Genomic DNA, 27,919 nt, shown 5'->3' with positions numbered 1-27,919 from the left:
AACATTTTCAATTGACAAAATTTTATAACCTACTGAAGTGAATATCCTGAATTCAGCATATTATTTTCCAAATGATCATTCTCAAATTATCATAAAAACGATCTGATAGTTGAGTTGCTAGTATCATTGAGTGATTTTCTTAAAATGAATATTTCTATGAACTTAATCTTATCTTTTTCCAGATTCAATTCATTGGGATTTTCATATCTTGTGTTGTTTCCTCAGTTACTGAAGTTCAGTTTCATAATTTTTCTGAATTTTGAAAATTCAGGATCTTTGTTTAAGGTACTAAACTTATTTGAATTCCTTATTTGATTTTTTCAATGATAACTGATTCTGTGTTTTATACATTAAATGTTTATTCAGAATTTTTTTTCAACCGATCATTTTTGCACTAATACCCCTTTGGCATTGAGGGCATCGAATGAAACTTTTGTCACTTTTAGAATAACAATTTGATAAAAAAAATTCTGATGAGAATCTTATTCAAAACATCTCATGAAAAAGGTTTTTTTCTTGTGTTTCAAAGACATAGAACTGAAATTCACATTTGGTGCCATATCTGCTTTTGCTCTGATTGTAACTTAATTTGATTCATATTTTGTTTCTCAAAACTTGATTTGAAATTATGATTCAGATTTGAGTCATTGAATTTAGGTACTGAATATAACGTGATTTAAAGTTTTGAACTCTTAAACTCTTATAGCTGTATCTCTATGGAATGTGGATTTAATCATTTTATTTTTTTTTTAATTTTGTTTTCTATGTTTCAAATCTTCGTGATTCTTCCTAATTGTGGCTAGGTATATATTTCCCGAACAAGCACAAACCAAACGATCAATGATGATATGAAAATCATTTAAACTATCTATGGCTTAATCCGGCCCTGCCTTTAGTTTAGTTTAGCTATGGCTTGTATTATTTAAAAAATTGGCTATATTTTACTGAATTGCAGCTGAATAAAATAATACACCTAAACAAAAACTCAAAACTGATTATAAATTTTCTTTTTTACTTCTGAGTGGTTTTTTGAAATTAAAACTTTTAATCTATCCAATATCTATGTAGAAGACTGTAGAGCGTTTTGTTTTCAAGAATTTCTGAAATGCAGATCTGTAAAAAAAATCAAAGATAAAACTTATGTAACCTTTTCTCAGAAGTCAAAATTTCTGGCCGTCATCGGAAAAGTTCATCATTTAATCAAAATATTTATTTTCAATGTTTTTATTTTTTTTTTCCACAAATATGCACAAATTATTCAACACTCCCAAAACAGTCAAAATCCGCTCTTTTTTGCACCAATGTGATTTTAATGATCTAATATTATCAGAATTTGATCCTTCAATATTCCTAGAACATCGTTTTTAAAAAATGTGAATTTTGTGCCATTTATGCAATAAAAAAAACAATTTTTCATTTTATTCATATCTTTTTTTTGCAAGTTCGTTATTATTCTCATAAATAATTTAAATTTCATTTCATTCTTTTCAAAATTTATGTTTAGAAAAAAAATTCTTGAACCACAAGTGCCAATGAGAAATAAACTTTAGAACTGATAATGACAATATGATATTTTCGAATCACTTTTCTAAAAAATAAATTTATTGAAATATATCAGTGTTCTAAAATCAGTTTAAAGTTCATAGCACTTATAATTAAAAACTTATCTCAAATTTTTGTTTGTCTTTAAAATTTCCTTGTGGCTACGGAATAATATGAAGAAGCTTAGGAAAAATAGCTAAGCTTAGGAAAAATAGCTAATGTTCTTTTATTCAACAACAACTGTATTATTTCACATTACAAAATGACATTTATAACGAAAGATTCCTTAATGAGCTCATGAGTCTTTTTTACTTCCTGGAATACAAAATACGGAAATCACCTTTCATCAACATTTTCTCGCACGGTAAATTATAGATTCGCAGATTGAAGATGTTTTAAAGGGAATTAAAAAAGTTGAAATAGAAAAGTGTGAAAAAACTTTAATTGTATTCTCTAACTTTGAATTTTTTATAAAAAAAAAACCTTAAATTTAGTTAAATGAGATTCAATCACTGATCACTCTGACATGACACTTAGAACAAATTTGACTATTTTGTCAAATTTTGTTGGTTCGCAATACCGACGGTAGGTAGCAGATCTGCAAAATTTGACAAAAAAAATTCCCTATAGGAAAAATGTACCTTTTTAGCCCGATTTTATCGTAGAATTCGCCTTTTTTTTATTTTTTTTTTTTTGAAAGTTGGGTGGCATTTTCTAACTGGGATAGCATTTCTTCAAATCGATAGATGCGCACTCTGGAATCGATATTGCGTACTGTTGGAAAAATTATCCAACAAACAAAATCACAACCAATCAAAATTGCTTTCAGACCGCAAGGCAAAAGGTACCCATTTCATCCGACCTTGAGTGCGCATTTTGCCCCTGCCCTAGTCAGGAAGTTAAAATAGTCCGATTTTCCGCTGATAGTGTTCGTGGCATAATGAAATTGTTTGAATTTGTGAAAAAAAAAAATCCTACATGGAAAGCCTCATTTAATTGTCCATAACAAAGTCTAACAATATCCAGCACTGAAACTTATCTAAACTTCCAGCTCGTCATTCCAAAAACGGTTGAGAAGCACTCTCCTTCGAATTCCTGGAACTCCATCGACTTGTTAGTTGAAGCCAAATGAGCTGCTTCATGACTGTTTCGCACGGTTCATCGAGTTTTGGGTGACGACGACACTACGACATCGACTAGACGTTCTTCAGATTCTCGTATTATACATAGGTAGGACTCTCAGAAGTTGGCTCGATTCAGCCACTCGAAAGCCTTTTTCCCTTCAAAGGTAGAAAAATAAACCAAAGTTGACGAGGGTGGAAGAAATGAGTAGGGGGAAGCTTTTGAATGGGTATTGAGAATAGAATGAAAGAAAGGTGAATCGTTTGTTCGGGGAAAACGGTTCGTGATGTGAGGAAAAATTGACTAAGGATCCGGTAAGTAGCTCCACTTCTATCTCGAGAGAGAGCACCTTCAACCGATCCGGATTAAAAGTGGATAACACCTTGTATGTTTCCGTTTCCGTTTTTTCTGCTTCCACTTGCTTTCTTCTTGTTCAAATAAGTTTGCTCGTTTGATGAAGCAACAGATTGAGTGGCTGATTGGTAGTTCCGGACCAGGAATATTAAGCTATAGTTGTTGGGTAGTTATCTTCTTCTAGTTCTACGTAGCACAAACAACTGAATTAAAGCCAAGAAATTTTAATTTTCTGTTTTTTTTTTAAATAATAATTCTTAACACATCAAGGACTGTGAAGAATTCTCAGCCCTAAAATGATGAAATTGAGCAAACCACTCACTGGACGAATTTCTACAAATTTAGTTTTTGTGAGTTACCTTAAATGTTGTGTTTAATTTTGTAGAATATAATTTCAATATTCTATTTTTTTTTAATTATGCTCCAAAGTAAAGAACATTTTCGCGAATCCATAAAGCGAGATATCTTGTATATTGCAATGTGTTAATTTTACATACAATTTTGAATTCTAACAGTTGAAAATCTATCCGAGCAAACTTGAATTGCGAAAATTTAGCAAATTTTGCTAAAACCAAATTTGCTCTCAATTTAATTGGCATTAGGTGGTACACAGTAAAAATGAAATCATAAATTTTCATACTTGGTGAGCAAAATGATGCCAAATTTCGCTATTTCTTAGATCCAAACAAGGCCTGCTTTTTTTTAACTTTTTGAGAGCACAATGATGCCAATTTAAGGTATCACAAATTATTTCACTGGCATCAAAAGTTTGCCAACTGAATATACCTTCAAAACTTTCCGAAAAAAACGAGGTACAAATCCCTGGTTTATTTCCAAATGATTCCATCTAATTCTGTGGAAAACGGGAGAGCAACAAAAAAAAATGAAGGAAGGAAACACAAATTCCAACCAACAGCTGCTGTCAGTCATTTCATCGGAAGAGCAAAATCTCTTGGGCAGGGAAAAGGCAAACACAACTACCGGTAACGGATTGTTTGAACAGTAAATCTCCTGCTCCCTTTTTCTGTCCACCATTCATCCCTTCTTATGGTGTTGTTTCATCAAGCCCCGTCATCATCGTCATTCGTGAATGACATTGGCCCAACACTTGTGAGCTGTGTTCAGTCAATAGAAAATGGCAGCATCAAATGAAAAAAAATCAACAACATAGGAAGGAGCTGCCGCTGACTGATTGTGACGAGCTGTTTGTTGTTGTTTGTTTTTGGATGATTTTTTTTGTTGCTGTTTTGGTTCCTGTTTTGCGATCGTTTCGCCAAGTCTTCTACCTAAGTTTGAACAATCCTTTCACATTTGTTTTCCCGTTTTCCTGCCCAACATTGGCTTAAGAGCAAAAGTTGCCTTTCGGGTTCCGAGAGCGATTTTTTTCCCCCGGTAAGTATTGAACTTTACCTGGGCCTGGCTGTTTGGAAAGTTTTTTTTTTCTGGACTGTCGACTTTTGGTGTGTGTTTTCGATTACCTACCTTGAACTCGGTATTTATTTGCGTCTGCTATTTTGTCGTCAATAAAAAAAATATGACAGGAAGCTCAATATTTGCAGGAAAGTTTTCCTACTTACATCTTTCAAATTTTGAGTTGTTCAGAGAACTACTCTTGTTCTTTTGAACTTTTAACAAACTGAAATTTTAAGATTTGTAAAGCTTTTTACATTGATTTGGGATGTATGCCCCTTCCCTTATTTTGAAATGGGACTGCTCTTCCAATACAAACTTTTTTTATTATGTCATGACCTGGTGCTGTGCTAAATTAATTGAAAACCACCTAAATTTGTTCGAATTGTGTGGTATTAAGTGAACAAAGATTTGGCATGATTTTTTTTTCTTGAATAGCGGGAGTGCTGTTTAAATACGATAAATCTATCTAAACTGAGGTTGCCAGAATTTTTTAACATGTATCCGGGCAATTTTATTTTAAAGTTGCCAGATTTTTTTTAACACATATCCGGGCCGGAAAATCCGGGCAATTTGAATATAAAAACCAGGCAAAATCTGGGCATTTTATTTCAAATTTGACGACCAAAAATTAGGGCAACATCCGGAAAAATTTGGTCAAAACCCAGAAATTACTCAAAAAAATCAAGAAAAAAAACTTTTTCATTAAAACTAATCGAAAGATTTTAGATCGTATTTGAGGCCTACAAAAAACGTTTCATTATTATTTTTATAGAACTAGTTAAAAAAATTTTGTTTTGGAAGCAGAAATATAAAAAAATTATAATTCATTTTTTTTGTTTAATGTCCCTGAAAAAGTAAAAAAAAAATCCGGGCAAAATCCGGGAAATTTTTCATTGAAATCTGGGCATCCGAGCCGGGTTGGATTGTTGATAACTTTTGTATTGAATATCCGGACAAACCCGGATAAAACCGGGCAATCTGGCATCCTTACAATATCTGGGCGAACTTTCTTAGAACCCAGAGATTGCTCAATCGAAATCAAGAAATAAATAAAAAATAAAATATTTTCTAAAAATTCATCAACAGATATCAACTCGTATTTCAGGCCTCCAGAAAACCTTTTCATGATTATTTTTGTAAAACTTGATCAAAAAATTTCGTTTTGGAGTAACTTTAAAACAAAATATTTAACACTCAATTTGTTGTTTTCTGTTCGATTTGCCAAACAAAGTGATTAAACGTGGGCATAATCAGGGATTTTATAATCCGACAACGAGGCGACTTTTTCTTCAAGACAGTTTCATAGTTTAAAAAAACATTCTGGACAATTAAAACGGAAAACTACTGTAAGTAGAATGAAAAGTTTTCAATATACACATAGATTTATATTATATCATTTTTTACTCTTTTGATTTGTATTGTCCTCAACATTTAATTATATAATATTTATTTTGTATTGTCCTCATCACATTAAAACAGTTAGAAGTAAGGAATGAGATTAGCTGATACAATAATTTATCAAAAAATTTTGTAAACTTTTTCCAACACGCCAGATTCCTTGATAAAGGCAAAATAAACATGCCGAAACGTCGGATGTAGTAAACAGACATCGTTTTCTGATTTTTTGATACTGAAAACGCCGAGAAACTATTTCAACATTACTGGATCAATCGATAGGAAATTTAAATATTAAAAATAAGAATGTTTTAAAAAAAAAAGATATTGTACGTCATCGAATATCTTTTTGGGGTTCTTGTTAGGATCGTGGTTTGTTTTCAAGTCAAGAATCAAGAAGTATTATCTAAATCATTTAAAATTTGTTTTGTCTATCAGTACACCTCTAGTAATTTGAAATGGAAAAAATGGTTTTCCCATATAAATTCTCATACAAAAAGCAAATTTGTTGCTCTGAATAAGGGCTGAGGTAAACATAGTTTTCGGCTCAGAAAACAAACAAAAGAAGACATGGATGACGTTAAATATAAAAAATTTGAATGGTTTTTCATTCGTTTTATGAATTTTTGAAAATCAATAAGCAATATATGAATTTTGATTTTCGTGACGAAATTTCATATTATTAAACTACACATGCGATGACCGAAATTTACACCGCGGCTATTGATCTGGACTAATGAAACGCGTGGCAAATGCAAACAATAACAGAGAGTTGCAAGCAGTGATGCCACATTGAAATCGGTATTTTCAAGCCCGAAAAAATCGGTATACGGAATGAAAATTGCAAAAATAGGTATACATTCCGATTTTTTTTTCGAAGCTTCTAAACCATGTTTATTAAAAGAATAATGAAAATATTGCTGTTCTGCTAATATAACGATGGAAACATAATTTTTCTGTTAAAGAGACTCTTCATTACGACTTTATTTTTTCATTCATTTTCATTCATTCACTCTAAATAATATTATCATCAATTATTTTTAAATATGCTAGGTACTAACTTTATACATCAATAAGTGGGAGGCTATGTAAAAGGTGTTTATCACTAACGATGGTCATCTAAAACCTAGTATCTTCTCCATTATTACTAAAAATTTTGATTTACAAAAAAAAAACATTTATGCCATTACAAATATTATGCTGATACGAAATATTCCTCCAAATATTTTTTTTAAAATGCTCAACATCACATTCAAAAAAGTTTTGATTAATAACACAAGGTCACCAAATTAACATTCTTCCAAGGTGCAAATAATTAAATGCTTATTAAGACTAACTTGGGTGCTCTGAATCTAAATAGCGATCAGCTTGTGTTATAAAAGTAAATTTGAAAATATTGTTATATCATCTAAGAAATTCCTGCACTTTAAAAAAATTTAAACAAAACCTTACATTTCAAAACAAAATTTCAAATTTTCAATCATTTATTCACTTTCCCCAAGACTTCAAGTAATTTTGAGTTCTGCGAAAAAAGTTTAAGAACTTTTTATTTGTTGACTTTCGACCTTTGTCGCTAAAATCTACTAAATCAATCATTGAAACATTGACGTTAGACCTGTTTATTGGAGAAAAAACCTTCTTAAATGTTATAAAACTCATATTTTCCATCTTCATAATTTGTTTTAATTTTCAACTAAAATTACCAAAATTGGTAGAGTATTTTTCATTTTTTTCAAATAACCACATTTTTAAGACAAACTATTAACATTTTTAGAAATATTTTTTCTAAGATTGTCGTTGTTTTTCCATTTTGAATTTTTGTGTTATGAGAAATAAATCTTTGGTTCTAATTTTTTGATTAGAAAAACATAGTGTCTACCTTCTGTTTTTTTTTTTCAGGACTCAATATTTCAATTGTAAGTGACAAAATCTTCAAACCTTGAATTTCTAAACTTTAAATCCTGCAATTGAAAATTTATAAACTTTTCATTTGTTTTTATCATATTAAATCATGTTTTTAGAATCGATCAAGGTTTTTTAATTGATCTTTGAAAAGTTCAAAATATGATTCAAAGTAGCAATTCTAAGCTTTATTTGTATTTGCTTTGTGCTTTCAATGTTTACAACAAAACTTGGAATTTCGTATTTTTTTGTCAGTAAAATTGAACATATATAGAATGCTATATTAGCACAAAATTACGAGCTTCAAAATTGATCTTTTTTTCCTTTTATTTTGATAACTGGGAGAATTTTTTTGTAGAAAAAGGTTTTTTTTTATCAAATTAAATTCAATCATCAACTACATCATCATCAGCACATTTGAAATCGTGATATTTTTTTTAATTGAAATTTTCAATTGAAATACAACAGGGGAATTTGGCAATGAATCCTTCAATTAGAAATGAAGAAAAGAAATGTAAATTATGATGAATAATAAATAAAAATAAATATTTATTTTTTTTTCAGAAATCTGATTTTTTTTATCTATGTTTCGGAAATATTTATTTCAAAATTGAAAACTAGACAGCTTAAAATTTATTTTGAAACACATTTCTAGTTCAGAATCAGGAACATATTTTTTTTTAAATATTAGTGACTTACCGGAAATAGCATTGATTCAAAACTTTCATTATGATTGGTTGTAATTTATTCTATCAGAAGATTTTTTTATTTTGTTATGTGTAAGAAAATTGTGTTAGAAATCAATTTCCTTATTTATAGTGTATTTTTGGTATTATTATTTTTTTACCTAAGTTTGATTTTCGGGAACCTTTATTAATGCAAATACAAATTTGATATGTCACTTACACCTAGAGTTTGACTTCACTAATCACTTTCTCGTCAATTTTTTCTCACTACTAACATGATATGTGTTATAAGACTGAGTTGGTTTGGGGTCATTTCTGAATTTTTCAATCCCTGGGCTCTTATAAGCTCCGTTTTGGTTCAATGCTCATCCATGACTGTTTGCAGAGTTTTTAGTAACGTTTACATGAGAAAATTTGAACTTTTAGGTTTGTATGGGAAAATTAAATATTTTGTACTGGGAAATCATCATCATTTCTGTTTCTTCTGTGGAAACAAGGGAATTAAAAGGAAATTTTGTACTGAACAACTTCGTCGAAGGCCGCAATTTCGTATCTCATTACGCAAAAAAGTTTTTAGCTGTTTAACAGGGTTATGTCATTTGGCTTTGGAAAACAATAAATTCTATTGACATCACTGCTGAATGGCCAGCAAGGTATTGCATGACTACTTTTTTTTTTGTTTTTCATGCCAAATGACATAACCCTGTTAAACAGCTAAATAATAACTTTAATAAGTTGCGATCTTGGACAAAGTTATTCAGCGAATATTTTCCTTTAAATATTGTATAAATTGGCACAAACACCATTAACAGGCTCGGTTCCACAGAATAAACAAAAATAATGTTGATTTCTTAGAACAAAATATTTAATTTGCCCATACAAACCTGAAAGCTCAAATTTACCCATGTAAAAGCAAAAAATCATGGAGGATTTTTGAACCAAAACGAAGCTTTTTAGACCTCAGGATTTGAAAAATTCAAAAATGGCCTCAAATCGGCTCAGTCTTATGATATGAGTGAGAAGTGCTGGTAATTCGTTTGAAATGTTTCGTGTTGTGAAATTTATGTTTTCTGTGTGCTATTTACGGATCAATTCTTCCTTTATAATTATTTCATTTTACATTCGGAATTAACCTTTCATTTCATGATTTTTTAGTTTCCTTTAAAATCATTTTTTACAGTTGGAAATGATGTGCACATCAAGAAAAAAAATTAAATTAAATACTAAAGCTTAGTTCTTTTAGAAATGGGACACTTTCTTTTGCTAATAGCTCGTTTACTAGTAATCGCACATTCAAAATTTTGGCAGCATTTTTTTGCCTTAAAAAAGTACTATCCGACCTTTTTTTTTCAAAATTTAAAAATTACGCGTTTTTTAGATATTTACGATGCAAGAGAAAAAGGAAAAAAATAATTTTGCACAGTTTCATTCAAAATCCATCATAATCAAATTGATAGCTGACAAAACCGTTGATTTTTTGAAGAATTACTGTATGTGAGTGGTGGAAAAGTATGCAAATACTGTTTAAAATGTCCACAAAGTTCAAATCAAGCATTGGAGTGAAGCATATGATCGGCAACTTCGGCTAAGGGTCGTCAGGGAATCAAGTCTCATACCAGCATTTTTAATTTTGAAAAAGCGAAAAACTAAGGGTAGATCGCTGAAATTTCCAAAAAAAAAAATTTTTCTCCGATAAGCTGAAAGTGTTGCCTGATAATGAGTCATTGAAACCACACCTCAAACACTAAATTTTTGCTAGTTCCAGAGCTCGTAAGCTGTGTAGCCGGTTCCGAGGCTATGGGACAAATGATTTCTGATGATCGACAAAACTTATGAAATACCCTAATTTAAACAAATTCCAGCGTTTGAATCCTATACCATGTCTGCTCGTGGCAAGGCCCCGAGTATATTAGAGTATGTATTTGCTGGTTATTTTGTATAAAATATTATGATTTGCCAAAATTCTGCTCCTGTGGAAAGAAATAACAATATTCAAAATGAAAACTATGGTTTTCGCTGTTTTTCAAAGCCTAAAAAGAGTAATCTTTTATGTACCCTTCGCAAACTACGATCTATACTAACCGATTATACTTTAAGTTTAATCTCATGATGGTTTTACTTCGTTATTGCCAGATTTTGCCAGCAGAAGTTCCATTAAAAACGCTCAAAAAGTGGCTCAAAAATAATCAAATTTGTTAATTTGAAACATCTGTATCCGCTAAATTGCCCTCAGTTTCTTTTAAAAGAAAAATATTGGTCCGAAAAGTAGCGAAAATTGAAGAAAGAGGGTGTAGCCACTTAAAATACAGATAAGAAGAAATATTGGTTAAGAAAACTGATAAATATCATGACTGAAAAAAGTGTGCGCTAGCCGGTGGGAGGTACCAAGAATAAAGTAGAATTTATTCTTACAAAAAACGATAAATATTTTTTTTAAATTTTTTTCATGAATTATCATAAGATTACCTTCATATCCTTCATAGAATGTTTTTAGATCAAACGAAAGGTTTTTGAGATACACGCATTCGTAACTGTCCCATTTCTAAAAGAACTAAGCTTTATTTTTCATTTTTTCCATACATTAATTGTTGCAAATTTGTTACTTTATGAAACGAAGGTTTAAATATTTTTTCAGTCGTTTTTGAATTTCGTTGATGTATCTTCGTTTTTGACTGCATTTCGCTGCTCGTTGTGACTGCGTCGGATCAACAACATTTGAAGAAACATTTGTCCATACCATATTTTGTGACAGGTAATCAAAAAATTGTGATTATGATCATCTTCTGGCTCTAGTAAGCTTATACAGTTTTTTTCAAAAATTGTAAACAATTTAAAATTTACAAAAAAATGTGAACTCTGCCAAATAACAAAAAAGGCAGGTATAAAATTTTCCCTGCCTGAGATTCGATCTTTTCTTTATTGCAGACTCTACAGTAGAGTTTAGAGTAGTCGTTTTTAGTGAAAATCCTAGATTGTTTAGCTTCCATGAAGTTCTGTGCTTTAAGTATACATTGAAAATAAAAAAATCAAAAGAATATACACAAATTTGTCAAATAAACGCAAATACTTCAGAAGTTCATTTTCCAATGAGTAAAAGATAATTTTGAGTTTATTCCATTCAAGCATTTTCACAAATTTTCGGATTTCCTTCAAATTTCAATCTTAATCTGGAATTTAGATTTTGAATCCAAAATAAAATGGTTTGATAAGTTTAATAAGAGTCTGTAAGTGTCAAGCACTGCTTTCGGATAAGCTTTTCTCCATCAATTGCAGAAAAGAACGTTTTCTCATCTCCTTCAGTTGAATTTCGTAATTTTCTTTTTAATATCATCTTTAACTTAAGTGTGCATTTTATTAGTTGCAACTGTTTTAAGTGTTTACACGGTTTTGTCCATTTCATAACCAGAATCTTATTCCTCTTTTCTTCTGTTACTTATTTCTTACCTTAAAAGTATTAGAGAATATCATTCTTTAGCTGTTTTAAATTTCCCTCGCTTAATTCCCTTGCGTAAGCTGTCATCTTTAATAAGGCAAGAAGGAGAACCATTTTTTCTAAAGCCTCACACGTAAAAGTGCCAAATGCACAGAACTGTCAGAACACATTTGACAATTTAGTCGCCCAGCCGGAGTGCACTTTTTGATCCTCCTGGAACCAGAAGAAGCCCCATTTTGAACGAAAAAAAACATCAAATCCCAAGGCGCCAAATTCACCACCTCACTTGAGCCCACCATGGTCGGGTTGAGAAAAAGAAAAACAAATAAGACCTCCTGCCGGAATGCCCTCAAGAAGAACATCGAGCAGATGTGAGAACAGCGGAAAAGTGCCGGCACAAGTTGGTGCTTCCATGATTTATTGCATCCTCTTTAGGAGGAGCAGCAGCAGCAGCGCTTTTGGGTCTTCTCATTCTTTTCTTTCTTTTATTTCAGTTTTTTTTTGCTGTGAGTAAGTGAGCAACAAAGTTTGCCCTTCTGTGTGCAAACCCGGTGGTTTGCGTGAGTTTTGTTCGACAAAAAAAAAATGGCGAAATGTTACACTTACGCTACTTGAAAGCTGCATAAATGGGAGGGAAATTCAACTAGAAGGTGGCTCCAGGCGATGCAAAATGGTGCATGATTTTTCTCTGTGCTCCTAGATCTTTCTAAGGAAAGAATTTCACATTTTGTGGGAAACTTTAGGAAAAGCTTCAATATGGGATTGTTTAAAAGAAAATTAATTTAATGTACACTTGTTGCTTCTTCTGAAATTTTGCTATCACCAATATAAAAAAACAGGATGTCCTCAAGAAAGTTAAATTAATCTCTGTCTTCTTCCCCGATTCTATCTCCTTGCAGACGTGTCCAGCTTTCAGCCGGATTTTGCCGAACCGATTATCAACATCTCGGTGGCCATCGGACGGGACGCAACATTCACCTGTCACGTGCGACATCTCGGAGGTTATCGGGTAAGTCTGAGCTCTAGCTCTGGTGAGCGTCAACGAAGAACCAAAGAGTGTAAAAAATGTTTGATCCCTTGAGCTGCGATATGGGTTTCACATTTTCCTAAGAATGGAATGTTTCAAAAGGTTCTGTTTTATCGTGTTGAAAAAAAACCTGGCCGTAGGATCGGGGGGTCGCGTAGTATGTAGGTTAAACTCCGGGGGTCCAAAAATGTCAAGCAATGTTTAGGGAATTTAAACTACCTAAATAAAAGTCGCAAGACATACAATGATGTAAAAAGATATTTTGAACGCTTCATTTAGAAAAAAAAACTATTTTTACTCATTTAAATTAGCAAGCAAAGTCTTTCCAATCAAGAGCATAACGATTTTAAGCATGGAGAAAAATATATCAAAAATTCCGAAATTAATTTTAAAAAATAGGGTTACGGTTCAAATAAGGTTTATTTTCTACTCTTCTAAACTCGATTAAAATTTAAGATTTAGTAAGAATCTTTAAATCAGAATTAGTCAGAATCTGCAATATATGTAAATAATGTTAAATAAAATTTCCAGCTGAATTTTTACCTGAGGATATAAAAAAAGTTCAAATTTATCAATTAATATTCTATATTTCATCATTTAAATCCTTTGATTAAAGTTTTCAAAATTAAAACCTAGATTTTTTCAAAATAAATTCTTTGAAATGAATCTATATCTTTTCTTTACATTTGATTTTCATTAGGTTTGTGTTTCTAAACTGTTTTTTTTTATAGAATTCAAAATTTTCATTTCATTGAATTTTAAATTAAATAATTTTCCTTCAATTTAAATGCTTAATAAAATTTTGATATTGATATTTTAATATTGATTATTAATCTTAATTTTGAGCTAAGTCGAATGTCAATCTTGAATTTTTGTTCCAAGTCTGAATTGTGCATTATGAACCTTAATTCAAAGCTGAATCTTGATTCCAGATAAAAAATCCTATGAATTTAAAACCAAAAAGCGAAATTTGTATCAGAACCCTTAACCATAAATTTATTATTTGATTTTGAATTTATGGTATTCAATATGATTTTTTTTTCAATTATTAATTCGTAATTGAACTTGTAAATCATAATCAAATTGTAAATGATGAAATTGTTTCACATTTTTCAATTCTGAACTCATGAATTTTTCTTATGTTTCAACCCCGCATATAAATAGAGGACAAAAATTTCAGATCCAAATCTTAAAAATGTTTTGAATTTTAATTATTGATACTGATCCAAACTTATAATCAGCAAGAACAATAAACTGAATACTTACAAGATATTTTTTCGCAAGTTTCCGGGCTAGGCGAATCCAAGCAATTTTATCTTAAAACCTGGCGAAATAAGAGAATATTGTTTCAAAGTTTTCCCTAAAATCCAGCCAATAAGCAGGCCAATTTCGGAATTAATCCGTTAAAATCAAGATGAAGACATGTGGAAAATTGTTCTTATTTTATCGAAACACATCGGCTGATTCAGAATCATATTGAGGCTAGCAAAAAATTGTTGATGTTTATTTTGACAAATATTGTTTAAAAAAATGATTTGGACGCTTGATACTTAATTCTTAGGACTCAACTGAAATTTTCGTTTAATTTTGTGAAAAAGAGTGAGAAAATCTGGTCAAAATCCGGACAATCTGGTAGGCTTAGTCTAACTTTGTTGGGATTAAATATTTGGGACTCAATTACTATCAACAAGTGAGAATTTTTTTGAAAAACTGTTGTAGAATTGTTGTCCTGGAATGATACTTCAAGGTTTTGGAGTTGAGTTTGTTATACTATTGTTACTCTTGAATCATTTAAGTGGTTCATCAAAATATGATTAAAAATGTCAAATCTTTTGCTTATCAAGAAAATTCACCTACCATTTTTGGACCTCCATGGGGGTAGTTTAACCCCCAAACCCCTCCCCCCCTTGTTCCTACGGCCATGCATCGAATACTCATTTTTCACATCAACAAGTTAATAGCCATGTGACAGATGTCACGATAGTCAACAGATTAAGCAAACAAAATTTCAAACTTAGTATCCATTACTTCATCTTCATTACTAATCAACTATTTTTCCTGCCACATTTATCAAATAATCAAGTATTCAAGAGACAATTTTGAACTATTTGGGTGCCTTGAATCCAAACGTGTATTTTTTTTATCAGCTTTAGTTTGTGAAAAAAAATTGATAATTAGTAAAACACTTTTAACAAGTTTATGCTTTTTTAACAAAACTTTAAACCATTACAAAAATTTTCAAAATAAAAATTTCAATTCAATTTTTCCCAATATTGACTACTGCGAAAAAAAAAGTTGCATATTTTTCTTTTTCTTTTTCTCATTCTGTAAAATACGGTTTTTTTTAACAATTTTTCTAGATCTTAACCAAATTGAATTAAAGATATGTTTTTGAAGCTTTTGAAACTGAACTTGTTAAACTGAATTTTACTTGTTTAGATCATCATCATCATCATATTCTTCAAAATATTATTACATTATTGAATAAAGCCTATGATATAAACAATTTCAGAATCTTTTTTTTTATCGTGTCGATTTGTTAATTCATCAGTTATCAATGATTGATTTAAATTAACACTGACTCATTTCTAAACTTAATAAACTCCATATCATCGAGGCTAGAGTTGTTAGACAAGATCTGACAAAAGATTCGAGTTCAGAACGCCAACACCTACTAAATCAATCATTAAAGCATACATAGGCATTAAAATACTGTTCCCTTTAGTTATTAATAAAATTCTATAAATCAGTTTTTAAAATAACAAGAAGTTTTCATTTTAAACAAAATCCTTTAAAATGTTTTAAAAACACTTACCTCCTTATTTTGTTTCTACTTTCAAATATATCTACCGAAACCTTTAGGTTTATTTTTCAATCTTAATCTTCAAAATCTAAATCTTAATTTTTAAAAAGAAATACATAATTTCTACCTTTTGTCCTTTCCAGGACCCAATATTCAAATTGAGGGTGAAACAATTTTCATAGCTTGAAGTTTTTAACTATAAAATCGGCGCTTTCGTGAAACATTTCACTTTTTTTATTAGGGGAGAATGAGGATACTCGATCCCTTGGGTTACTTGATTCCTTAGCTATATCTCGAAAGTGGAATGTCTTACAAAGATCAAAAGTTCTTGAAAAATGTGCCGAAATGAGCAAAATAACAATGCTTGTAGTTTAAAAAATTTTAACAAAATAATTGTTTGAGTTATTGAACTTTGTTTGAAAAATTTCACAAAATGTAACTTGAAGATCTTTTTTCATCACTTTCAAATGTTCCTTACATGGGAAAATTATGAAAAAAATATTTATTCCAATGTATCAATCGTTCGAGCGTAAAATGAACTTCATAATGCCATATTTTCAAAGCAATGGAAAACTCTCAACTTTTTTCAGAAAAGTTTTCTAAAATGTTGATTATGGGTATAATTGTTCCTCTAGAGTTGGGTACAATTGATCCCCCTTCCAAACGGCATATTCTTCTTCTGAATTGATCGTTATGATTGCTGATTACGAAATTACTAATATTTATCCAAAAACTAATATTTATCAAACAATTGTCTGAAGAAAAGAGCAAAAATAATTAATTTTCTCTCAATTATAAAAAATAGCGCCTTTAAGTATGCAGTGTTAATAGCGTTGAGACAAAGTTATAGAATTTTCTTCTTATGTCTGCTATAAATTGTGAAATGAGACAAACATGACCAAAATAGTCAATCAACATTCTATCTTGGGGTTTTGTTAGATTTTTATACAAGGATTATGGCTTCCTGAATAAAAGATCAAGTCTCCTTCAGTAAGGGATCAAGTCTCCCCTAACTTCAGAAAAATCGCATTTTTTCTACTCACACGAAAATGCTTCTAGTTCATCAACGGGTTCAAGTATCGTTCTAATTTTTGGAGCATAGAAACTTGAAGTTACAAGCTGTCAGAAAATGTCAAAGACGGCGAGTTGCTATTTTTCCAAAAAGATATGGTGAAAATAAGAAAAGGGGATCAAGTATCCCCACTCTCCCCTATTGTAAACTTCAAAAATCTATATTTTTTGCTATTTATTTTGATAACTGGAAGAATTTATTTTCAATGATTTTGAGCATTCAACACTAAATATTTTTTTTTTTTTTATCAAATTACCTCTGACTTTGATTGCTGGCACTAAAAATTAGATTAATTTTTCTTTTTATTAAATTAAATTCAATCTTGAACTATGAGTTTGAATAAATTCTCTAGAGTTCAAAATGGAATTTTATTTCCTTATCAAGAATTCACATCTCAGATCTCAATTAAATATTTCAAGATATTACAGCAAAAAAAAAATTATTATCCCTTCAATTGAAAATTGAGAATAGCAATGTGAATTTAGATGGTTGATAATTAATAATTATTATCATTTTGCCTAACAATTTTGAATCTGGGTAATTTTTTAACCTGATCTGAAATTTATTTTAGAATTCGTTTTTACTTTTTATTTTGTGTGTAATTATATTATATGTATTCTATTTCTGTGCATTGATTTTTATGTCCCAAGCTTAAAATTAATGTTAATTTGGTTTGTTTTTTTTTCTGGTGATTTGGAAGTATTGATTAGAAAGTTGTAAACTCGAGTGCTTAAAATTTATTTTTAAGCTAATTTCTAGTTCTGATTAAAGAGCATCGTTTTGATCCCAAATATCGAAATTCCAATAAGATTAGACTCACTAAGGTTGCCAGATTTCCCGGATTTCACTCGAATGTTTTCACTTCATTTGCAAAATCAAAGAAAAATTTAAATTGCAAAAAATGTACTGGCGTGTTTCGAACAAAAAAAAATTTCGAGTTTTTTCTTCTTGATTATAATTGAAAGATTCTCAAATTTGCCTGGATATTGCCCAGATTTTGGATTGTAAACTTTGAAAACGTGTGTCCGAATTTTGCAAAGCTTTTAGAATAAAAAAAAGTCCGGAATTGCCCTGCATGGATAAATGCGGAAAAATATCTGGTAAGCTTAGTCTTGAATCATTTCTGATGTCAGGTTCCAAATATTTAGATTGAAATAAAAATTTCTTGCCGGTAATCGGATTGTGGAATCTTTATCCAATTCTAATTCTTTATTTAATCTATTATGTCCGTCAAGTTAAGTCGTGAGGCGGAATACTATGTAAATAAAAATTAAATAATTCATTATTTTCAGTTCGGTTCACATTGGGACAGAATCCTGTATCTTGGTTCTGCATTTGAAACTTAAATAAGATTAATTTTCCATGTTCAAAACTCATCATTCTGGAATATTAAAAGCAAATATCTAAAATTACAATAAGATTTGAAATTTTAATTCTCATTTCCTATGCAAAATTGAAACTTCAAAAAGTTCCATAATGATGATCCAGAATTTGAATGAGAGAGTATCATCGTTCGAAATTTTCATTCAGCTTCACTAGTTGAATTCCGACTAAAAAATTGAAGAAAAAATCCATATAGATAATTAAATATTCGAAATTTAAAAAAGATTTCTGTTATAAAATGCCCTTTTTGGTTCATAATAATTGAGAACTATTGTTTGGATCTTAGGTTCAGAAATCGATTTCAAATTAGGAAGTCAAAATTTTTTTATTCAGGTTCAAAATGCAGAAATTATATTTGGAATGAAAATTCAAAATTGCATAAAAAACTCAAAACAGATGAAAACCACTATTATAAAATAAGATCTGAATTCATTTTCAAAATTACTTTTTTGAAAAATATGAAGTTTTATAAACAAAAATTTAACACAGGACTTTAATAAGGCTGGAACAAATATCAATTTCTTCTTTTGTCACCCTCCCCTTCGAAATTTCCAAAATCCCAAAATTTCCAAAAAAAATTAAATTCTTGAAAAACTCAAGAACTTGGAAAAGCGAAAGTATACTTTTGAAAGATGGGAAATATATCACTTGATTATTAGACTTTTTCAAAACCTCGATCCGAAAAACTCGATTTTTCGTTTTTACTCTAAGTAAATTATTTTGAAGATTTTTTAAGTTTGATTAAATTTTTTGAAAATTTGGATTTTTTCATCTCCTCTTACTGATGTTTCAACTCCAAGTGACAAGAGAAGAATTTCAAATTAATTCCGGCCTTTATTCAATTTAGGCTTAAATACAAAAATAGAATAAAAAAAATTGAAAACACTATTCTCAAGTGTTTATATTTGGATTTATAAATACAATAAAATTGAATAAAGAGGTTCAGCTCCTCGACATGCAGTTTTCTATAACAAGACTTTTGTTTAAGATTTAACTGGAGTATTTACTTTATGTTCTTGGTTCAATTTTAACACCTTTCAGATTTCTTGTTATTAATGCCACGAATAATTAACGCAATTTCTTTTCTTAAGCTAAGATCATTTAAAAATTGGACACTTCATTTTGCCGATATCTCATTTCCTAGTTATTGGACATACGAAATTTTGTCTTTTTTTTCTGAAGATGGCTGAAATCATCCAGTAGGCCGAAACGTTAAAGAATTGTTATTATTTGATTCGACAATCACCGAAAAATATCAACTTAAAAAGATAACAACAACTGGCGGTGATGAAAACCCGTAAACACAAAATCCCGAAGAGGGGAATAAATAAAGTTTGAAGTATTTTAGGTAAATTTCAAATAAAAATTCAAATATCCCAAAGATTGCAAGACCAAGAACCAAATTTTGGAAGATGGAAGTTAATTCACATTTTGTATTCTTGATTTTATTGAATTTTTGATAAAAAAAAACATGATTTATAAGTTTTATGCAATTATATAGTATGTAATTTGATTGCATACAAGCTTTAGTGCAATTTATTCCAATTTATTTGTTTTTCGCATTATTTTTTATTTCCCCTCCCCCCTCGCGATGTTCCAACTCCGAGTGACAAAAGAAGGATTTGAAATTTGTTCCGGCCTAATGAGATAAATTATTAATGACTTTTTTTTAATGAAAAAATAGCTTGTACGTAATTTTCTGCTTTGGAAAAATTCAGCTGGAAAAATATTTTAAATATTAGTTTAGATATTTTAAAAACAAAGGTTTAAACTAAAGTCTGAATGTATCGAGTCAATAAGAGTAGAAAATAAATCTGATTCGAACCCCAAATTTAATCTTTTATTCCTTTATATTCTATTAAAAAAAAATCAATACTAATATTATGAATTCGCTTGGTACATCTTTGTACCTAAAAATAAGCATATTTTGATAGGTGATGGAAAAAATTAGAGAAACATGAGGTATCAAAGAACGAAAGAACATAAGCCGTAAAAATCATGATTTTTTTGAAAAAGTTACAAGCGGAGACTGCACGTTCAAGTACTGCCGGTGAGCCGTTGTATCTTTTTCGAAAAATTCATGACATTTATGGCTTATGTTCTTTCATTCTTTGAAACCTCATGTTTCTCTAATTCTTTCCATCACCTACGAAAATATAAAAAAAAGTTCTCAGCCTCCCAATTGATTTTTTTCTGAAATAGGAGTCTGATAGGGGAGAGTTTCCATTATGATTTGGCAAATTTTCAGAGATAGCGAACTTCCATTTTTAGGTGTCCCGACAAAAAAAAACCCTGTTAAGTTATCTTCTTTTCTTAGTAAAACCTAAAAGAACACACGTACAAGCTGACTTGTGTAAAATTTCCAAAGATAGTTTTGAACCAATTTTTGATTTTTGGCTGGGCCACCAGATGTCTCCAAACATACCAAAGAGGACTGTCTAAACCAAACTGAGAAAATAAACAAAATTTTGATCAGTTTTGAAAAGGTCGTATAAACTGTTTGGCATGTTTCAATCAAATTGCTGTTAAATTTTCGTAACACTTTCGTCCGGTTGCATAGTGGAAAAAATATCTAAAATGTTAATTGCTATTTTCTTCATGCTTGAAGTGCTAAATTTCGGACAAGTGATACTTGAAAGTAACCCGCTTTAAGATGTCTAAAATCAAATCTGATGGATAAGACTGATCGTCAATAATGTTTCTAATTGACTGGATATAGCAAATTCGTCTTCTGACAATAACCGTTCAAGAAGTGCAAAAACTTACGAGAAAACTGTAAGTTATTTCGACTGCCTCAGTAGTGCAAAAATAAGAAATGAATAAAAGTTTATCACCGGTACATTTTATACGGTTTTTACTCATTGACTTTTTTTCGGTGAGTGAAGCAACTTTTTTTTATTTTTAAATTTACATAACGTTTCGGGTTACTCTGGGAGACATCTGATGATGGGTGAAGAAAAATAACCCGAAACGTTGCTTAAATTTCAAAAAAAAAGTTGTTTCACTCACCAAAAAAAGTCAGTAAATAAAAACCGTAAAAAATAAAATAAGTTAAATTCTGTCTATCTAGCAATACATTGAACACATCTATTTTAGAGCAGCATTAGACACATTCCACCGTGACGTGAAATCGCTTTTCCGGACTTTTCTGCACTGTTATCGTGCTAGAAGTCAACCAATTTACTTGGAAATGAAAAAAATTGTAGCAAAAGGTCGCAAATTGAATTTCCTTCAAAATGAATACAATTTGGTCATTTTAAAATTTAAGTTGTTTTTGTTGTGACTAATTACTTTTGTGACGTGAATTCACGCTAGAATTAACCATTTCGGACTTTAGTACATACATCCTTGAATTCCTGTTCTCTCTGTGGAAATAGAATATCGGTGTCTTCAAATGAGTTGTAAAGAAAATAATTACCCACAATTTGATGTACAGAACTTCTCGATTGAACAACAACGAACGAAGTTATGCTGATTTGAAGTTGTGACGTGAATTCACTCAGTTCAAACAGAACAGGGTAGTTGACTGAATTCACGTCACGAAATATAAAGTTATACTGTGGCTATACTGAACCATTCTTTGGAGTCTTCAAATTTTATGTAGACTTTCTAAAACGATATTTTGTTGTTCCGACTTTTACAATCATAAATTTTTAGTATCTGCACCTAACTTTTTCCTTATTTTGATTGGCACTTGAATAGCAACATATTGAGGGATCATATGTTAAAATAACTACTGTCTTTATTTAAAGATTCATAAAAAAAAAAAAAAAATTTTTTATTTCAAACTTTTTGCATTTTTATTTGAAAATAATGAACTTATTAAAAAATCAACTAAATTATGCTCGATTTGTCAAAATCCGACCATCTGGAGGGTCAAAACAGCTTTCAGAGCACATTTTCATATAAAATTTAACGAAAAATCAAATTTTGTGACGTGAATTCACTCATTCGCGCTGTTGTAACTCAGCTAGATTTCAACCGATTTCTATAAATTTGAGTGTTTCAGAATCGTCTTATCAGTTTTGAAGGAAATCTCATTTTTTATTTAAAAAAAAGTCAGAGTTTTCTCGTAAAATTAAAAACTTCCCTTTTTTCGTGACGTGAATTCACTCATTTGCGACTGTTTTTGTTCGCTTTTCAAACCAACTATATTGGATATAAACAAATTCTTTTTTCTACAAAATGAAGCCGTGTTTTTTGGCTTCTGAACATACTAAAATATTTCCGAAAAAAAATCATCCATATATTAAAATCAATGGTTTTTTAAAAGTTGTCAAAAACACCACTTTTTTCAACAAAAAAACTGATTTTCAAAATCATCTAACACATGTGGAAAAAAACTTTTTTCTCTTTTTTCGTTGGTTTCGTGTGATTTGAATTATCAAAATTATAGACAATTTTAAGAGTTTTTGATACGCGAACGGATAAAAATCACTTTTGAGCGGTACAAGCGCGTGGAATGTGTCATTAGTTTAATTGTTGATGAGTTCATAATCGATTACGCCTTTTTGAAAACTGGACACTTGAAAATTTGATAAACAACTTTTGAACGTCGCAATAGATGGCACTGTTTCAAGTCAATTTTTAAAGTATTATTTGGATTTCAGCATGTGAAATTTTTCACACTTTTTTTTAAATTTTCGTTCGAACTTGTACCTTTGCTCTCTGTGATAAAACATGCTTATTCTGAAAAAAAAACTGTCACAAGAAAGGTTGAAAACTGGTTGTAAAAATTCCTGTTGACTTTTTTGTTATTTCTTAGACTCAGTTCTGTTAAAGTTCATAAATTACACAATATCAAACAAATTGTGGACATAAAGGATGGAATTTGACAGAAATATCATGAAAATAGTCCCGGGTTAACCCTATTTTACGGTACTTCGGAGAACACCTCGGATTACTATGCGGGTTTTAATGTGTAGGAAATGCAGATTGACCAGAAGCTCAAAAGCCTAAACCTTTCTATACACCTCAAAATCTCATTCAGAATTTTTGAAACGAAATCAAAAACATAAAAGATCTCAATGAAACTCAATGTTTCCTCTAAGACTCTAAGCGTACATCTTTGAAGATATTTATGATGCCTTGCATCTTACAAATACTAAAACCACCAACCCACAAAAAGTGCTGCGACCGGGATTCGATCTCATGCCCGTTTGCTAAGAAGAATTGAAGACTATCCTCTACGCCACGAGCTGCGGCTAAATTTGTTACATCTTTAACTTAGTATGGATTTACTTTCCGTTTTTATTCCTGATTTTTCGAAATAAAAACTGAAACTATTGAATATGGCATTTCTTCATTAATGTTGTGAAGTTTTATGTTTTCATTCATATAATTTTGGAGATATTTTTGTCTTATCTTGTGTCATTTTCCTTAATTTTCGTACTTTTGATTTTTTTTAGTTTACTGATTTATGACTTGTTATTTCCATTATTTTAGTAGTCTACTGAGTAAATTTGTGTAATTTTGCATATTTTTGAGTAATGATAAACACAAATTACTCGTGGTTTTCGATAGAGTTGATCATTGAGTTAAAACCTGCATTTTTAAATCTTCGATTTGATCAAGGGCACAAGTTTCTTGAATGAGTCTTAACAAATTTTCAAATATTATCTCTCATAACAAGAGCTGATAGAATAATCTATTGCATATTTCGAATCAGCATCTCTAAATTTTTCAAAATTGGCATTTAAAATTTTAACAACTCGAAAAAATGTGAATTATGTTACCCTTTGTCAAGTGTGATTTTCCGTGATATGAGGAATTTTATGTTGTTTCGGAAAATGTTGTGTTTATTATAGTTGAATAATATTCAGGAGATTTTTAGCACTTCGAGATTGAATTTTGTGCTTTACTTTGAGTAATTTTGTGTTATTTTGTATAATTTTGTGTCATTTTATAAAATTTGAAGTAATTTTGTATATCTTTTTACAAAGCTGATAAAAACTTTTATCTGAAAAAATACGTTGCTTGATCAATCTTTTTGTTGAAGGTAAATTAGATATAGATAAACATGTTTAACGTTCGAATAAGCTTGGCAAATTTTTCACACACGTTTTCGTGGCGTTAATCCGAACAATTTGATTTGTAATTCTGGTAAAATCAGAGCCATTAAATTTAAATATATTCGAGAAAATCCGGACAATACCCGGGCTGAATCGAACAAAATTTAAGAGCTATTTAAAAATTTGTTAAACAGCTCAAAACTGACAAATCGTGTATAAAACGTTAAAAATTGTTTACCTTGCTCCGCAGACGTTTGAAATTTAAACAGCTGTTTTGAATCATTCTCTTAGATACCAGTTATCTTTAGCAGACTTCTCCAGATTGATGATATACCTGTCACCGACATCAGAGGCAAAGGTGTTGAGCTCGTGCTTCTGTTGCAGAACGTGTTTCTTTCTGTGTGTGTTTCAAATTCCCGGGCTTAGCTTTCTGAACTACATACCATTGAATGGAAAAACGTCTTCAATCATTTAGGATGAATGGAATGGTGGATGCATCTGTCAAATTTTTGGCATCGATTCATCATCTCGTGTCTTTCAAAAGCTAAACCTGAAAAATTCCTTATTCCAATTCGAGAATCTATGGGAATTTTTCAAAAAAGAATCCAAAATTCAGATGAATACTTTTCTATTAAGAATAACCTTCAACTTCCCTGTTCTTAAAAATCTAACTTTAAACGTTACGAATCTTTTTCAAAATTCAAAGTTTCTCATATCGTCAAATACAGTAAAACGCTCAGCCAATAAACAAATGTTTCTCTTGATCCACAAAACCGTCATCAGAGGCCATTAGACAGAAAAGGTTGGTGGAAGGTGGCCCATCCAGACTGATTGATGTCAGTCGACGATGGGTATCCGATTTTTTCTAAAAGTCCGTTGAATTATTGCATGCATGCATTCTCAAAACAGCTTTCTTTGGAACGAAAATAATGACGGATGAGGAGAATACAAATTCTTGTTAGTTTGGCACGATTTTTGGAGTTTTTTAAATCAGGCCAACTGTTGCTTTCCTCTTGAAGATGTGATGCAAGGTTATGGCATAAAATAAATTGCATTATGCCTGAAAGTCTTTCGATTTTCAGAAGCACTGGAATTTGAAGGTTTTTCTTTTTAAGTAAAATCATCTAAACAATTTTCCATTCTGTCTGACTTTGATTTTTTTTATTAAAACTCTTTTAAATGGATGGTACTTTTAAATTTATGAAGCCTTCAGGGGTTTGAAAAATAAATCTCTCTACCCACAGAGAGAGATAACAAACTACCCAAAAAAGGTCAATTGCTCGTTTATGAACTTGTAGCATTTTGACCTTTTCTCAGCCGAAGGACCAACCAGAAATCTAGCAATTAATTAAACTAATAAAATGTCTACAAATATTTTCCCTTCTCTTTCTCTTTCCATCCCAACCGAAAAAAAATACCAACGGATCTGTATCATCAAAACCATTAACACAACTTTAACTCCACATCAACTACTGTGGCAAAACAACGATGGCGCTCCCGGGATCACTTTCACATCCGAATCAAACTATAAAACTAACAACCTTGTTAACTTCTCCTGTCCGGTTCCTCCTTCTTGTTTTGGTTTGTCCTTTACACACCCCCACCCCTATGGGAAAAATCTAAACATACAACTGTAAACGATTTTCTTTCCCATTTAATGTTCGGACCCATTTTCCTTCCGACGGACAAACCTCATTATGACTTTTCCTTCTCGTCTTCAAATGATAATCAAAATATCCTTCTTCAATCCCATCTCATACCTGCCGAAAAACCTTTTCCCCGGAAACCCAACCCTTGCTTTGCCGAAAACTAACAACATTCTGTGGATGACGTGCTTCCGGAAATGGAAACGGAACCGGAACCTACATAGGTCGGTTGGGTGAAAGCGGATACCAAGGCGATCCAGGCGATTCACGAGAATGTTATCACCCACAATCCGCGGGTTTCGGTGACCCACGCGGATCAGAACACCTGGAATCTGCACATCAAATCCGTTACCGAGGAGGATCGGGGGGGCTACATGTGCCAGCTGAATACCGATCCGATGAAGAGTCAGGTGAGTTTCTACTATATTTTTTCTGCTACTTTTACCGAATATAACTATGTTTTGATTGGGGTTGCAGTCCTGTATCTCAATTTATGACGGTCGCCATTCAGGTTGAAAAATTCACTGTACTCAATATACAAAATCATACAGTTTTATCATTTGGATGTTTCAAAACTACTTCTAGCCTATAGGCCTGATTAAACTTTGGGAGGGGTGTAGGGGGCTGCTGAGGATTTTTTTCCGGAATCCCTCAAATAGATTATCCCTTGAAAGCTCCCTAGAAAGCTCGAAAACCACGTCGAAATAGTTAAAAATGCGAGGCTTCTACACGATTTTTTTATAAAATATGGCACACCCTATAAAATTTTTTAGAAATTTCGGCTACTTTTTTTTTCCTTTTTTCTCAGGGATTTTAAAATTTCGGCTACCAGTCTCGGATTTTTAAGTAAAAATGACTGTTTTTACTCCAAAGTTTCGATCCTTATTGGATCTTCATCTGGGGCGATAAAGTGTCGTTTTCTTGTTTAGTTTGATTCGGCTTATCTTGAACTGCTTTTATTGGGTTTTGTATGTATGTATGTATGGTTCCCCCATCGGTAGCAAGATCCTGCCTATGTCTGTGTGGCTTGGCCTTCGAATTTCTTCTAGGGCTTCCACGGTCCGATGGTTCGTCGAAGGAGGGCATCCAACCCTCAAAAACCTACAATGGCCGGCTACCCGTGCCGCTTGCAATAATTTCTTTGGGTTATCCCCAGATGCATTCCTTCTATATAATAAAATGGTAAACTTTCAATAAGGAAATATGTAAATAATAAAGATAATATAAAAAATGTATATAATTATAATTATGTGATATACATTTTTTTTTAAAAGGATACGGATCTGAAATAAGAAATATAATTAGAACATCTAAGTTTCAATAAGTTATTGCACAAGTAATTGTTATATTTATGTATGTTGTGTGCGAATATTTCACTGAAAAGTAATTTGATTGAGTTGAAAATATTTGAAAAAAACTTCCACGGTTAATTTTTCAAAAATATATAAGTACATGACGAAACATTGAATAAAACACAATTGAAAATCGCATTTAAAAAAAATATCATACAACTACAAAATAATAGATCACATTCGTTTTAACTAGTTTTAAATATTGTAGTCTACGGAGTTTGGCGAAATAAATAAATAAACATGAGTAACAAGTGATAACAATCAAATCACTGCCAAAATATTTTTAACAAACTGAAATAAAAAAAACTTAAATGCGGAAATTTTTAATTCTGGCACTTGCTGAGATCGTATTCATAGTATTATTTAAATTTAATAAACAAGTTTCGGAATGCATGCTAAACAAAATATTAACAAGGAAAAATAAATGAATCATTAAAAATAAGAAGAAGGCTAAAGGAAATGAAAAGACTTTCTAAGAATTGTTATGTTAACGATTTAATATGCTTCCATATTAAGTCGACATATGCAACTTTATTAAGGTTGAATATTTTGGACAATTTTTGGGGAAATGAGAGATATGAAACAAAATGGACTAATAAACTTTTGAACTATGTACCTACATATATGAGTAAATTATTGACAATTGTTTTTGAAAAAATTAAGCACACTACAAACACTAACTTCAAAATTGATTGAAAAACTAATAACAAAATAGAGACTTAATATTCACTGGTACTTTGACAAGCTTCATCAACAAACATTCCGAAAAGACAGTTGA

General features: G+C 30.9%; 1 protein-coding gene across 1 annotated transcript in view; it reads left to right on the top strand.

The window, feature by feature from the left end:
* The window catches only part of LOC129759566 (uncharacterized), a 230,524-nt gene extending 204,219 nt beyond the window's left edge, over nucleotides 1-26,305 (top strand). The window contains exons 3-5 of the mRNA XM_055757042.1: nucleotides 12,747-12,856; nucleotides 26,014-26,199; nucleotides 26,267-26,305. Of these exons, the coding sequence (XP_055613017.1) occupies nucleotides 12,747-12,856; nucleotides 26,014-26,199; nucleotides 26,267-26,305 (335 nt within the window). The remainder of the gene's footprint in view (nucleotides 1-12,746; nucleotides 12,857-26,013; nucleotides 26,200-26,266) is intronic.
* The last annotated feature ends 1,614 nt before the right edge of the window (nucleotides 26,306-27,919 follow it).

Source organism: Uranotaenia lowii, chromosome 1 (genome assembly GCF_029784155.1).
Source record: "Uranotaenia lowii strain MFRU-FL chromosome 1, ASM2978415v1, whole genome shotgun sequence".
NCBI lineage: Eukaryota > Metazoa > Arthropoda > Insecta > Diptera > Culicidae > Uranotaenia > Uranotaenia lowii.
Note: the sequence above shows the minus strand (reverse complement) of the source record. Positions and strands in the feature narration are given on the sequence as shown.